This window comes from Ylistrum balloti, unplaced genomic scaffold (assembly GCF_031769215.1).
Source record: "Ylistrum balloti isolate Yb309-2 unplaced genomic scaffold, AGI_CSIRO_Ybal_v1 Utg370630, whole genome shotgun sequence".
Lineage (NCBI taxonomy): Eukaryota > Metazoa > Mollusca > Bivalvia > Pectinida > Pectinidae > Ylistrum > Ylistrum balloti.
The window spans coordinates 170,327-186,386 of NW_026782385.1; the positions used below are offsets into that span (position 1 = coordinate 170,327).

General features: G+C 33.6%; 1 protein-coding gene across 1 annotated transcript in view; it reads right to left on the reverse strand.

The window, feature by feature from the left end:
- Positions 1–596: 596 nt before the first annotated feature.
- Positions 597–16,060, reverse strand: part of LOC132557145 (meiosis 1 arrest protein-like) — a 33,151-nt gene continuing 17,687 nt past the window's right edge. The window contains exons 6-12 of the mRNA XM_060221636.1: positions 15,434–15,529; positions 7,532–7,611; positions 7,139–7,279; positions 3,074–3,175; positions 2,499–2,735; positions 1,844–1,969; positions 597–773 (exon numbers count right to left, since the gene is read on the reverse strand). Of these exons, the coding sequence (XP_060077619.1) occupies positions 597–773; positions 1,844–1,969; positions 2,499–2,735; positions 3,074–3,175; positions 7,139–7,279; positions 7,532–7,611; positions 15,434–15,529 (959 nt within the window). The remainder of the gene's footprint in view (positions 774–1,843; positions 1,970–2,498; positions 2,736–3,073; positions 3,176–7,138; positions 7,280–7,531; positions 7,612–15,433; positions 15,530–16,060) is intronic.

The following is a 16,060-nucleotide window of genomic DNA, read 5'->3' on the forward strand; positions in this document are numbered from 1 at the left end:
AAGCTTCTACCTTCCGTGTCGCTGACCATAACATAATAACGAAATAACAAAGATAAGATGATTTTATTTATTAAAGGTATAAAAAAGAAGGCAAACTTTTAATTCTAGGAAACAAGTTGCAGAAACAATATCAGTAAGTATCGTCAACAAAACTACAGCTAAACATAACACATAACCAACTTTTAAATGCATAGAGTTATAACTATGAAATCAAATCTGATATTACTGAGGTCTTGATCTGCTCAATCAAAACCAAATGTCAGCTAAATCACTTTACAGGATTAATACAACCCAGGACGATGATTAAGATATATTGATTATCAATAAAACACATCATATTAGCTAACAAACAGTGGAATAATAAAATATTTAGATACCCTGATCACACGATTTGAAATATAATTCATGTTATTTTGTAATTAACACTGCATTGAAATTGGTTGAAATGACTGAAAAATACCAATATTGAATAATCCAATCTGAAATTCATCCGATTTTTATAAGCCGTGTTTTACTGCGTATTGTGTATTGATAAAATGAGCTCAAATATTGCTTGGCGCTTCACCTAAAATTCACAGCGAATTTGAAATAAAATTTCAAAGATCTGTAGGGAACGGTAAAAGTGGTTTCCCGTTAAATGTTTGTGGAAGTCTGTCGGTAACCGATTGCACAGCTGGAGAACTTGAATATCTGTTACCGGCAACAACTGGGTTAAATAATGACGTCCTTTTCCGTTGATTGCTTGAAACGGCAACTGATGATGATATCAACGCCTTTAACAATAATATAGTAATAAATCCATCAATTGAAAACATCATATAAGGCGTAATAAATGTATTCGCAATTTTCACAAGTTTAGAAATAGTTTTATATGAAATCATTACAATAATAAGGACACTTATCTCAGTCAAAAACATAAAGATGGTCTTTAGAATCACTCATAGTGTTATGTGCGTTTCCTTTGGATGTTACTGAAATCGACCTATATGTTTAAAACGGAAGTGAACAATCATTTACTCTGATGATATATAAAATACGTTTGTATGAGGTTATTGAATGATATGTCATGAAAGATAGCCTAACGACAAAGAACATTTTCCCTAGAGAGGTTTTACTTGTTGCAAAGATTGTACAAAAGTAACACAATTGAATAGCATCTTCTAATAATTTAGCGCTAGATACAGCAGAGCCAAACATTCCCAAAATTAATAAGATGAAATAGGCCACAGATATAGGCGAAGATGTCCAGACAATTTTATTTTCTACAGGCAGACAAACCGTGACATGTAAACTATGACAAATCTAAGAGGCATTGTCTATCACCTGCAGTCTCTAAGAAATATACAAATAACACAAAACAGCATCTTACAATACAAATATAAATCGAGATATAGTAAAGCAAAAAACGGAATTGAATTGTACCATATAGTTTTCTTCCTTCAACATTACCATTATATGGAGTGTTGGCTTTTGACCCTGATGTCAACCAAATTGGAACTTTCGCAGTACCTCCATTGTTGAAACAATTCAAACTCTTAGCATCATTAAAAGAGAGATGAAACTGCTGTATGATGATTTTCGGCTCCCTTGTATCTAATTCGAAGTTTGAAATTGAAAGGTTTCATTCACTTGCTTATCGTTTGCACCATATTCCAAAGCTCGTTAGAGCTTGGCCGAGGGAAATTAAAATTAGTCGAAAAAATTATATAAATACAAGCCAGGGTACATTAGTCGCTGAATTAAGCTTTAATAAGTATCAAATATACGATGGCTTCGTGTAGATGTGTTAATGTTAATTCTAAATAAATGTAGGTTGAAATACGATTTTTTTTATTGTACTTACTGCATTAGGAGTGATATCCTGCCTCTTTTTCGTTTGTCTCGGTTCTGCCTTCTTATGTTTTGACTTCAAACATTCGTAAAGTCGAGAATGCCACAGGAGCGGGTTGTATACGTCGATCACTTCCACCTGAAAATATGTAAAAAATCAATTTTTACATTTTCTCATATACATGCTTTGTCTTGTTCTTTTCATTCAATCTATCGGCAGACACTCACCAGGTTTCATCGTACAAGGATAATAAGACTAGGTGTTCCAGTTCGGTAAAAGTCTTCTTCCGCATCGTCATATAAATCCAAGTAAATAAAGTCTTCTTTTCAAATGAGAACAATTACCAAGGCACAGTAACAAGCATCGAATTCATATCGCGCAAAAAATAGAATTTTCGCAATGAAGTCATTGTAAAGATCATATCTTTGCATCGTTTATAGATAAGCGTCTGATGTAGAAGAGCCCGAAGTGTCTTTGATCAAGTTCTATAAGTACATATATCTATGATCTACATTGTCATGAAGTGATATTAGCAAGGGTTATCAAGTATTTTTCTAATCTGTTTTGAATAGCTCTTTCACAAGTCAAGGTTCATACGAAAATAAAACATTACTTTTCGAGATGATTTTAGAATCAAATGGATATGTACGAGCATTCTTCTATGTACCTTCTCGAGCGATGATTGCAACGTTTGAATTGTCTCCTCTGACCAATTATCAATAACAGGAGGTGGCTGGAATGGTAGCAATAACTCTTGCGCAGCAACTGATTTTACAAGTAGTGTTCCATTTTCAGCAGGTAAAAACACGAAACATCCCTGTGGCTTGTCCTCACTTTGTCCATGAGGACGCTTTGTGGAGGTGTTTGACAGGACGTTTTCAAGCTGACCTATCATTATCATTTCCTATCGAAAATACAATTAACACAATCTAAATATTTAAGATTAGATCCGATATACCAATAGTATTGAATTGTTGTTAACATATCCATGTAATCTGATACACACAGTCACCAAATAAAGAATAGACTTTACTAGATGTTACCTAAATAGTTGTCGATAGCAATTTGATTGTCTTTTACAGTGTGTACTTGAAAAAAAGTGTTTTGTATTGGCTTCTCATCCGATATTAATGTATGACCATTTTGTAAAATGAACGACTAAAATATATACATTAATGAGTGTGCCTGACGACAGGTTTAATATGATCAAGAAGTAATGACGAAGCTCGAGGTAGTGCATACTTTTTTCAGTAGCAAATGGACAAGACATCTAAATGTTTGCTGATTCTTTTCTAAGTCATCCCAGTCAATTTTCCAACACGCCGTAGGTTGGGCAATCATCGGCTGTAAAATACACGAATTATCAGGCACGTTAATTAAGAATACTAAGATATTGAAAACTATTATCATGCATAGTATATCGTTTAACGTCAATTATTATGGAAACCATATTTGTTTTCAACTGAAGTGTTTGCATTAAGATAATGTCTGACAATAAATCTGCATTATCAAATATGATATAATCTCTTTCATCACACTGTAGAAAAGCAAGCTTAAGTTAATTATGTTCAAACTAAAATAACATTCCTGCTTCATTTATTATGAATAATCAGTAATTACCATTACCTTTATCAATCATTCTCCAAAATCATTTATTTTCATTTATCTTATCAAACAGGTTTCAAACATTGGGCATTTTGAATAAGGCACGGTGCTGCTGACGAAATAACAATAAAGAGGAAATCGCATAATGGAATAATGTCTTTAATCGTAGCTTACGAAACTTATTAGTAATTAGACGGTATTTATACATTTGAAACATGAATTTGTCTGGAGAAATACTCAATATCGGTGTCATGGGAACTACATACATAGTCTCAAAACCATAAAATTATCAAAGTGTATACCATTCATATATAACTTCCCATGATGAACTAAGATTTATGGCGATTTAAGAAAAAACAATTCCAGTGTGAATATTTTCAGGGCGTTATATATTGGATAACATTTAATGTGAAACATGGCAAATAATTTTTGCACCAGATGTGGTCTCCGTTGGGAATTTCAAATGCAGTGTAATGTTTAAGTTTAAGTTAAAGTATATATCTTATATATCTATATCATTCATATATATCATAAACAAGCTGTATTTGTGTCGTTACTGACAGTAGGCAAAATACACCAAAACAATACTCAAATCTGAATTGGAAGAATAACTGAAAAGAATTTTCTTAAGAAACCTAAAGAATTACTTGTTTTAGTAGCAGCAGTGGATTTCCTATTGCCACGGTTATCAGACGCATACGATGATTCCATATTTAGAACTTATTCGATGAGATCATATAAGGAAATCTCAATGGCCAAATATCATTGGCAAAATCCTCAGATCTTTCGATTTTCGGTCGGTGCAACCATTGCCCTTTGGCAGACAGTAACAACTAAAATCCTAATCCTGTCCTATCTCTCATGTGCCGTTTTGTTTGATGATATATTTTGAAAACACCATCTGATGCAATGATGACATTGATTACAATTTTTGTGAGAACAATGGCATTTTTATGTGACTAATATGTCCGAAAGACGTAAGATGTAAATCGTTATCCATTCGGAAATATGCATAACTGTATGTGACTGTATTAAAAGATTGCTACAAGTTTTGCATACGAGTACAAAGAAAAGAACGGAATAGTTCGATCGTTAACCTTACAATGTACGTGGTGATTTTGTAAAGGTGCAATTTTTGTGGTTGTTTTCGCGATTCCAGCTGATAAATGATTGTATTTGATATAGATAGTTATCCTGTCAATACGAATCAGAAATATGAAAAGGTAGAATATTAATATGAGCAGCATATATATAGATAAATGGAAGACCAAATTATTAGCTTATGTCGTGGGACTTCTTCGTGTCCATTTGAATGGAAATGCCATAAATAACATAATGGTAAATGAAACAAAAATCTAGATATTAAAACTAGTAATTCTCAGTGGCGATAAATCAAAATATATAAACACATTATAAATAATGGGTGAACGTACTGGAGGGAATCATTATGTACAAAAAAATTGAGAGAGAAATAAATCTTTATAAATCTTGCTCTGGGAATAGAAATGTCCAATGTTTGGTGAAAAAGATGGAAGTATATCAGTCAGTGACATCTTGAAATCGAATCAAAATTATTCTTCACATTAAGTATTATTTGATTGAACAAAATTGAAATAAAAATGTCAAGTCGTATTTGAGGGCAGGATTCAATCAATGCGATATATGAAATAACCAAAACCCGTCATCACTGTACAATTTCTCACTCAACACTTGCACATACAGATAGGTCCCTGTGGGCAAATCAATGTCACACAGACCGTATTGACGGTTCAGTCTGTTTCGTACACAATGATAAAAGCCAAATGTTTGCCGCTTAATTGGAGAAAGACAGTGAAAACAAGCCGAACCTAATACAGGGTTAGAAAACATGACATAGACGACTAATAGGATATGCCAGATTGACAGTGAACGGATTAAAATGAATTAAATATCGATCAGATTGTCTCAGTGCTGTCGGTATTGCACAAAAATAATGTATGGGTGTATACCTTAATTCAACTAGCTGGTGGTATACTTTGGTGTCTGAAGCCATCCTCGGTGTCGAAAGATGAGATGAGAATATCGTCGTAATTACGCTGTAAGGTTTGTTACTGATCTGTCACTTGCCACTATATACCACTACTTTAACATGATCACGGTCACATTGCGATCTCATCCGTTCTGCTGGCATATCGATAGACAGAGCGGCCCTTTAACAATGGTGGATACCACACAATATATTCTATACATATGTCGCAACTGCCTCAACTCACAAATATAATTGTGGTATACATTCTGACTTATACCCTTGTTCCTTATTAGCGACAGCTTTAATTTTCTCTTCTCTTTGACGAATTTTGGAAAATGTGTTGGAACAGAGAACACAGTACGGTGGCTGACTTATGCCATTTTGTAATTTCGTCTTTTCCATGTGAAAAGACGAGAATCAAAATTCTAATTTCTGGTTTTATCAAATTTTAATTCTCGTCTTTTTGTGCGAAATCAGAGTTTAGATTTGTTCAATCTCGTCTTTTCGAGGCCAAAATTTGAAAAGGCAACATTTAGGGTTTATTTATTCTGGTCTTTTCGGGGCCAAAACACAAAAAGAAAAGATTTTTGTACCCGAAAAGTCGAGAATAAAGGTCACTAATAAGCGTTCATTTATTTCTTTTTTCGAGCGTGGTTTATCGTCTTTTCGTCAGGACGTGGATTAATGTTTGTTAATTCTGATCTTTTCTGGGAGAAAAGACGAAATAACGATACGGCAAAATCAGCCATCGTAGTTCCGAACATACCCATATGTTGGACATTTTTTTGCAATTATGAAATATGTACAAATTATGAAATGTATTGATTAATGTGGCTAGAGCACTTCAACATCTTATTTTTCTGTCACTTTGTATTTTCCTTGGCCGCCTCCTAGGTTACAAATATGTATCCCTTAATGTCACTGACGGGTCTCTGAGGAACGAATGAACTGTATAATGCAGTTTAAAGATGTTATGGACTTGGGTGTCTTTTGTACAATTTTATATGAGGTTTGAAAGAGCCTTCTGAAAAAACTATGTTTTCTGCTTACAATGATAAAGTCCTGTCTACATGTGTATGGAAAATTATTTAATTTCCGTAACCCCCATCCTCCTCAACATCTCTATGGCTGCGATATAATCAGTAGATGGATTTTTAATAGGACATATGCAGGTACATGCAGCTGAAAAGTGAAATCGAGATATAAACACAAACATTCCAAGCGTAGCAAGCAAATTTCTTCTCGAACTCAGATTACGGGATCTTCTAACGATTCGCCATGACCGTAACACTCAGTATACTCAAACGCTCATAAAAGCTGTTTTACATGTATATTGCCGCACGAAAATGACAAAAAAAAAAAAAAAACCAAAAAGCACGGAAGACCATAAGTGAGCTTCGAGGAACGTGATTGAAAAAAATGAAACATAAAAAGCAGAATGAGAAATTAATTATCACATGTTCGCTTTGATGTATCTCTGATGGTAAAATCTTTCATATCATGTAAATATTAATCAATGAGGGCTTTAATAAGCTTAAGATTTTGTCAAATATTTCAGCAAAACTGAAATTTTTTCACACAAGTAATGAAACAGATATGTTAACAATTTTATTCAATCTTCGAAAGAAGTGAAAACAGATACCTTGAAAACAAAATTGATAGAGTAGGCAGTATTTCTGTTTACTAATACCTACCATTCCAAAGACGATAGAATCACACATAGCACTTGCGTTCATCAATCCGTTCACCTGTATCCGAAATATCGGCAATGATATGCCAAGAGCTTTGCTGGTTGTTGGGAACGTTTTCATCATGACAGAGTCAGGATGTAAGGTCTATAAAACAATCACAACAGTACATTTATATATGCAAACTATTGATCATTGGGTGTCAATATTACTGCAGCTGTTTGATAGTACAACAGGTGCTGAATTTCATACGGGGGCAAAAATCCCAACTTTTTGTTTTCCTTTATAAACGTATTTCAGCGTTTATGGGATCATGTTATCGTGTTATAGCAAATGTGTCGAAATAATGTTCATCATTTCAAGTATTATGAGCCCATTATGCGTACCAAATTTACTTACAAATTGTCCGTGAAAGGGTAGCTGTGCCGGATTAATCAGTCTCTCGTGTAAATCACATTTGATAACAACATCAGTATTCGCTGGAAAATGCAGATTTATTTTACAAACAATGAAACGCAATGAAAATCCCATGCATTAATTTGTTTCGACAGATGTAAAACGTTTTAAACTTCAAATTGTTTTAGGTTAAATTTACGACTTGAAGACGACATATCCGGTTTGTTTGGTCAATTTCCATTCATCGTTGTAAATAAAAATTAACATATTTTAGTGCTTAAACCAATGCGATATCGTACATAGTGCTCAATTGTGATTTTATAACTACACAGTGTAATAACCGTTCAATGAAAAACCATCAAAATGGCCTTAAGTATGTTTCTATTGAAAGCAGTAATGTTGTTTGCCTATAAACTACAGTTACGCAGTCAAGCTGGGATATTTAAAGACAGGTATTACCTTAGTTTATAATGGATTTTGTTTCATTGGTCAAATAACTCATTTAACTTTTGGTTATGTCACATATAATAAATGTAAATAATTGAAAATCTGAAATTTGAATTAGTGTTTAAAGCGGTTTCCATCGATGCTTGTGTACATCACTTAAACCTGATTACCCCGGCAACACTCGTATTACACTACAAAATCTGTCGTCAGCTCTTTCCCATTGTTCGATTTCTTAACAATGAGATGAATTGCATTGTCGATAAACAATATGAGGACAATCGTTATTGTGACAAGCATGCCTGATGTTTGCTGATAATATTAATAGTAAAACAACAGTGTCTAGAGGATGCCTTGGGATGAACATTCATTGATTATACTCAGATTAGTAGCGATTTCTATTCACTGATAGAATATCTTTAATGTTTATTTAGAGGCTGCATGTCAACTGATTTTTCTACACAGCTAATAAATTGCGTCTTCCTATTGGTAATAATCTCATCATTGATCTGGAAAAAAACACAGGTACACTGGCAATGCCGAAGATATCAGCTCAGTAATAAATTATATATCACAATTCAAATATTTGTACAAGTATATGCCAATCAGATAATGCAAACACTGAATAACCACGTTCCAGTCCTACGACTGCACTTATTGAAAAAGTCAGCAATTTTATTGCAATCCAGCCTAATTACATGTAATTACGTATTGAGCTGTTTTGAATTGTGATTTAAGAATTCTAAATCTACTTATTCACTCACATAAAATGAATGACTTAATTGAATACGTGTCCATTAGCAACCTAGACAATCATCATAAAAAATCTACATGTATAAATCTACTTTGATGGTGCAGCTAATCCCATTGTTTGCATTTTCATGTCTGGATTTAGGTCTAGGGGTCAAGCGTAACGGTCAAAGTGTTCATGACATGAAGAACGGTTCAGTATCAAGTCATACGTAGAAACACTGTTGGCTGTATGTAATAATTTAGTGGTGTGATTACAAAATAAGTTAGTATCAAAGTTCCGGAAACAAGTAATTGTCATGTTAATTTGATCAAAAGTTGTCTGGATCTTGGATTAGACACGACTGAACAGTGTGCAATTTGCTAAAACAAAGCAGTGAAAATAACCCACCATATGAGTAACTTATATTTAAGGGCGTAAAAGAAGCTCTGATCAACAACTTTCTTTCAATAATTTGCAATTATCATCTGACGCACTTTCGATAGAGTTTGAACTTCAGATACATAAGCCATGCTACATGTTCTCTCACATAACATATTAGGGATATAACGTTGATACATTTAAAACTAGACAAGACAAATAATTACGTGATATTAATGCCACATTATCTCCCTAATTTCGATTAACGTACCTTTCAAATTAAACTTTCAGAAATTTGTGCACTTTTATATATTAAAATGCAGTTAAGGTAACATTATCCGTCAACTTAATCACATGTTACTACATCATATATGATTATCCTTTCACATAAACGCAAACCTTTGATATATTCTGCCATTACTTCTGTTAATAGTACTCAAATATATTCCAATGAAAACTAGTATTACAATTTGCGTCGTCACCTTTGTGTTTGTGAAGTCATCTATTGCGATTTACTCTGACATCTGACCTGCGGAACCACTGATGGAAGCATGTACTTTTCTATCTAATATTTAAACCATTGCATTTATTCTCATCGATGCACTGATGAACTGATTTCTTGACTCAGCTGGATGACTATGTAGTTAATCACTTAAAGACTTAAACAGTTTGAAAGAAATAACTTGATACTGATTTTTTTCGAAACATAACATCCATAATACTCCTTTTTTTGTCGAGGGCAATATCACTAAATACATGTACGTGACACTGCACAACTTTAATGTTTGTGTTTTGGTGTACCTTGTGCTATCGATTCATACAACAGTAACCAATAGACAATCCATCTGTTGGCGAAAGACAAGCATGAAATGGAGCAGGAGTTGGCTTGAATTAACCTCTTCCCTCTGATCGGAAAATGGTTTATTTGTATGTGATTTCATAAGATATCTTACATACAGGCTGTTTAACTTCTAAAGGGCACTAGTGAGATTTGACCTTCAACATATATATAGCTTTAACTTGATGCTTTGATACTTTGGTGTCAGAATGAACCACTTTCAAATAGTATAAAAATGTACACGTGTTTTCAATATCAAAGGCCAAAAACGACAAGAAAATACCAACATGTCAATATAATCATAATCCAAACTCAAATTCAATAAAACTAGGGCAAAATATGAACAAAACAAAACTTTAGACGGAGAGTCCAGAAAAAGTGCAGGGAAAATAAAACCATGTGTTCCAGAAGACTTCCGTCTTGTATATCTCGGTCGTTCCAAGCAAGTAATGGCATGTTCTCAAATGAGAACAAGGTCAACTAACAACATTATCCGCAGGTAAACTAACGAGCATCAAACATCAGCAAAATCGACGAAACAAAATACATGGAAACGAATTACTAACAAAAGAATCTGTTAAAATAAAGTCAGAAAAGAATAAGGCCAGGTTTTCCGGAAGTTGAGCGTCAGCTACTTCAACGAGGACATCCGTTTTACGATCTTGGTCAATCTTTATCATTTTCAGGTACAATATACATTATATATATTCATGTGTAACAAACATTAATCGTGACAATAACAAGTTGCTCTTCATATTAAATTGCATTCCAATTGGCGACAAACCAGCAAAACTGTGTTCTGCATTAATGAAACACCGTGAACTATGAACAGCAATATCATGCGCAGCCTTGAAAAGATGCCCATGGTATCAATCTGACGACAGTACTGTTGACAACCAAAGGCATATCTCAAGTTTCTAATAACAGAAATCCTATGCAGTTTGCGTTTGATCCGATTAAATTACTACGTTTAACCTTTCGGCAACATACAGTGTTGTTGTAAATTGATTACATTGTAACTAATTAATTACATGTTGTGATGTTTACTTGCGTGGTAAAGCGGTTAAAGTAAGGCAAGTCCCACCTTTGAGCTTGCTATTCCCGTCCACAGTATGTCAGCCAAGGGCGACGTCGTCCCTCGTTTTACATGTATAGGGAATCACGTTTTGTCATTTTCCCTTTAGTCTGTTTTGTCTCTTTATTTTTACATCATTGGTTTCTACATACGAAATATTAACATGTCTACTTCCATGTCTGTATCATATATATTTCATGTTTAATGTACAATACCAATTTCTGTGTTATTCTATTCTGTTTCTTTACTCTAATGCATCTGCATGTATCAATTCAAAGAAATGCACAATTTTCTATTCGATTTTCGATTGGTATGAACATGTGTCTTTGCCTTGGATAATTTTGATAAATTTTATTTTATGGTGTTAGTGTTTTAAAGCCGTTAATCAATTTTGTTAACTTAAGGACATGAACGTTAATACAGCATTAAATAAAAAATTTATCAAAAAATCACCTCAGTGACAATTTATCAACTAATTACATTTAATTTTTCACGTGAAGTCAACAAAGCTCAAATGTTTTCATCAGAGTGACATGTTTCCATACATCACGCAACCGGATTCCCATTTGACTTAGTAAATCATTAAAGGTAGTGTACAGCCATATGTAAAAAGCAGTTTCAGCTCACATTATTTAAGATATCATTCGCATAATAATCTGCCAGTCTTCTAATTAGGGCAGCTTTTTGACTGAATAAACGTATATACATAATTATCCGGGAATTTTAAAACTGCCCCACATGCGAATGCTTATCCCTCTAAATGTGGGTTTCATTTAAATATCAAGTTCAGAGACATGTTATCAGGAAAAAATGTCTGAGTATGATTAATGCTGTTTTGGAAACACCTCCGCGTTTTTATGTACTCTATGACATAAGTGACACGTCGAAAAATCAGCATCAGCGGTATTCGTTTTGCTATTGCATGACAATAATCATCTAAAGAAATGCAACAAACTGGTAAAATAAGTCCACTTAAACCATGACAGCCGATACTGAAGCGTAGTAGAAAATGAAAGTGTATTCATGCTAAGATTCCGCTTATATTTGGTATCATACGGTGCTGCTTACATTTTCGATTGGTCGGGAGGCACGTGGTAACACACTCGCTTTTCCCTAGGCGTCCGAGGTTTGATTCCAGGAATGAAAACGTAAGGTTGTCAGCTGCCCGACAACGTAGGTTTTCCCCGTGTACCTCGGTTTCTACCACAGTAAAAGCGTAAAAGGCAACTGGATTGAGTAAGCGAGTAAGTTGGAAAATCTTTTCCGTAATTGTTGTAAGATAAATAAAGTTCAATTAACACTTTCGTTTCAAGTGACACATAAAAAATACAAAAAATAAATAAGATTAAATGAGATAAAAAATATATACAATAAATAAGGAAAAAACATTATAACAAAATAACATGTCAGCCGGTGCAAATGTACATTTTTATGGAGATACTAAATGAGCTGCGGATTAGGATCTGTAAACATTCGATGCGTATATACAGCTTTAATTTAATACCGATGTCATTTTAATGGACATTTCTTATTGAAGTTCCAGTAAAATAAATATTACCTTTTAAGCCAACACTTTTCAAGTTCAAAACAGTATTATCAGGTAATCTGATTGTTGTGTTGCTTACATTCAAAGAGCTAACTATACATGAATGCGGAATGATTCATTTCATAGCGAGCGTTGTTGTTTTTATCAACTACTAAAGAAGCCAAGTGAAATTACGTATTGAATAACAGGAATACATGCAGTTGTAAGGTTTTAAAAAGTATTCCGTGACCGCTAATCAGTTAGATATTCTAATCTGATAATCTGCTTGTGACACAATCAATCTTTGAATGATAGAGGCTAACAGAGAAATTTCATTCTAAAATAAATGAAAAAGGTTTCATGCGCAATCAATCTCGATTTATCTACTTTATCGTATCAATCATGCTTGCAGATTTTAATCCGTTTACAATAAAATACTTTGGTTTCCGCTGAAAAATTGCGGTAAATTGTAGTTGGCTTCATGTAATAATTTGATAAGAACCGACCTTGGGTTCAATATATGTTTAGTTCTCCCTAGACATGTCGGAAGAATCTGTGTGTGCATCATTTCATCTTGTATTAGCTGGATTTCACTATATCAATATTACTGTGTTGTTACATTTCACATGTCGAGACATCGGATCGACATGCTGATGTGCGCTGTTGTGGTTTTTGTTTGGTAAAAAAGGCAATGTAGAACGACGAGTGGCGATTTGATAAACACAAATGCTCTTCCATATAGGTAAAAAAAAATGTCATAGGTTGAAATCGTGATCTTGAACGTCATAATTGGATTCAAAACGAATAGATAAAGAAGCTGAAGAAATAGGAACCAAGAAAAGACTAGTGACTAAACATGAGAGAGAATTACGTCTGATTGCTGCATCGTTTGTTAAATCCGGGTGAGTAAAGAGGAGAATACGTGATCAGCTATGACTTAAGACACTGGGGAAATGTCTCAAGTAATTTCGGACAATAAAATGATATTGCCAGCGATCGTTTCGTTATAATCAATATTAACTAAGAAACGTGTTGCTTTGATTCCATCATTAATTATTTTAAGATCTACAAAAGGCTCATGTGGCCTGCATCATTCATTTAACAAAGAATTTTAAATATGTCAAATAATTTCTGAAATAAATTCCCTATTTGATCTCTGCCTTGTGGTAAACAGACGTCAGATTTGCCATTTACAAAAAAATGTTTCATGCCCACTTTGACAATATCAATATCCTTATACCGAAGAAGGATGTTTAAGAACCGACATTTCCCTTATCAAGCCCCATATCTCTGATACCAGACTCCTGGTTGATACTATACCAAGTTCCTTTTTACTACAGGTATACATCAGACCAAACTGGGAAAACTGGGGGATCCTGATATTGCTACAGATATATCAACAGAAAATTAATTCAAACTAAAATCGATGAAACAATGGCAAAACACATTAACAGTAGAATGTACATAACTTTTCCGTCAGACATACTAACGCGCATCAAACATATATAACTGCATGCCGCACAAAGAATATTTTCAAAACTCTCACATTAACCAAGATACACGTTTTATTTGTTGAGTTTATTACCGTACATTGCACACAATGTGAAAGAGAGAAATTTTTAAGTATAGAATTTACAATGGGAGCAGAGGAAGTAATGCAATGAGAAAACTACATACATAGCTGCTGTACCAATTTGAATTTTTAAACGCTGAAAGAAGACATATCATTCGATAAGCAGGTTATGCATTTACTCTAAATTGTCTTTTTATTTATTTTTATTTTTTATTGCGAAATACAAAGAAAAACACGGGTATATAGTTTTAATTATGTATGTGTGTTTTCGATATCATAATTACCTAACATAACCGTAATAATAAAGGGTCCAATACCCGGCACATCATTACCCAGTATGAGGGTTTTCTTTTTTGGATACCGCATCCTGTTTCCTTTTGAATCCTTGATGTTTGTGATATATTTTTATGATAAAGATATACGTTCAATGTCTTATGTAGTGTTTCATTTTTGACACAATCTCTTAATACATCATCTGCGTGTTGACATCTTTAACCGAATCTGTACAAGGACATGCTAGTAAAGAAGAAATGCGATGGTAAATGTGCCATTAAAATGCAACGTCACAGTTAGCATATTTTAACGAACATATTGTGTACACAGATCTATCATTTCTTGTTTTAATTCAAAATTGTCACAATATCCAAACAGTTAAGCAATTTATTATATAATGTTGGAACGAACTTAATCGTTGCTTCCTCAAATTGGTTTTGAATCTATACATGGCGAAATTAGCAAATACGGTGATAATTTTCCGCGTTTGACGAATCACACAAGGATAGAATAGGATATAAGAGGATAGGGTTTTGATTTAATTTAAACGTGCAAAGACGAGAATATATCATACTCGGATATAGAAATATGACGTATACAGAGCGTCTGCAGAGACTAAATCTACTAACCTTAAAGACCTTATGATTGACAGAAAGCATAATTCAGCGTGACAGAAATAAAAGAACAAGAGGTAATTCACATTGTTTAAAAAACACACTGTCATCTTGGTGTTAGGAAAACTATTCTATACTTTCCATATTGTTGATGTACGGAACAGTCTTCCTCAGAATATAGTGGAGTCGAATAAATGTTCTACAGTTTGAAATTGACTTTGGTCAAAACTGTAAACATGACGATGTCACTCTCAATTGACAATTGAAGATTATTTTGTTGTACATGTATGTTATGATATGGATATAGAGGCTTGAAGCCTGTGTCCATTATGAATCATCTCATATCATGTCATATGGTATATTTTATTATACAGCAGTTTTTAAATTTAGTCTGGGAAAGACTTCACATCTCAGTTATTTAAAACGAAACACGCACACTTACAAACTCTTACCTGTTAATGCTGGTGGAAGGATAATATGCAGATGTTCACTGTCCGTACTGCTGTCAATTAACCAACTACTGAAGAAGTTTTGTAAGCACAGCGGATCTGAAATGTATATTGGATAAAATCATAATGTATCAGATCTATATCCACTTCTGTCACTATATAAATGTAGTAAGTTACCTTAAAATATTCATCTACAGGGACGGAAGTTTAGGAAACTAAACTGATGTGTTTCGAAACTCTATCTTTGATAAGGAATTGAAACTAAGTTAGGGTACCTCATTTAAATAACAAAATGAGCTTTATAAGCAGAGTTTGTTTGGTTGAAGAGTTACTTATATGTTTGAAACAAGGAAAAGGAAGAGATAAAAAGAGAGAGAGAAAGATTCGCTTGAAATTCGACTGCATTTGATCAGAAAAGTTTGAAAAGCGCTTGGAGTCAAAGCAAGTTAACAAAAAATCAACATGAACTGACTTTTATGACTTAATTTGCAGTTACACTGTTCATTAACGATACAAAATGTATGTAACAATAGGTAAATTAATCGTGGTTATCTAAATACACACGTGGGTAAGATTTTAAATGTAACTGACGCCTTAATGTACGGGACATGAATGGTGTTTGAAACATAT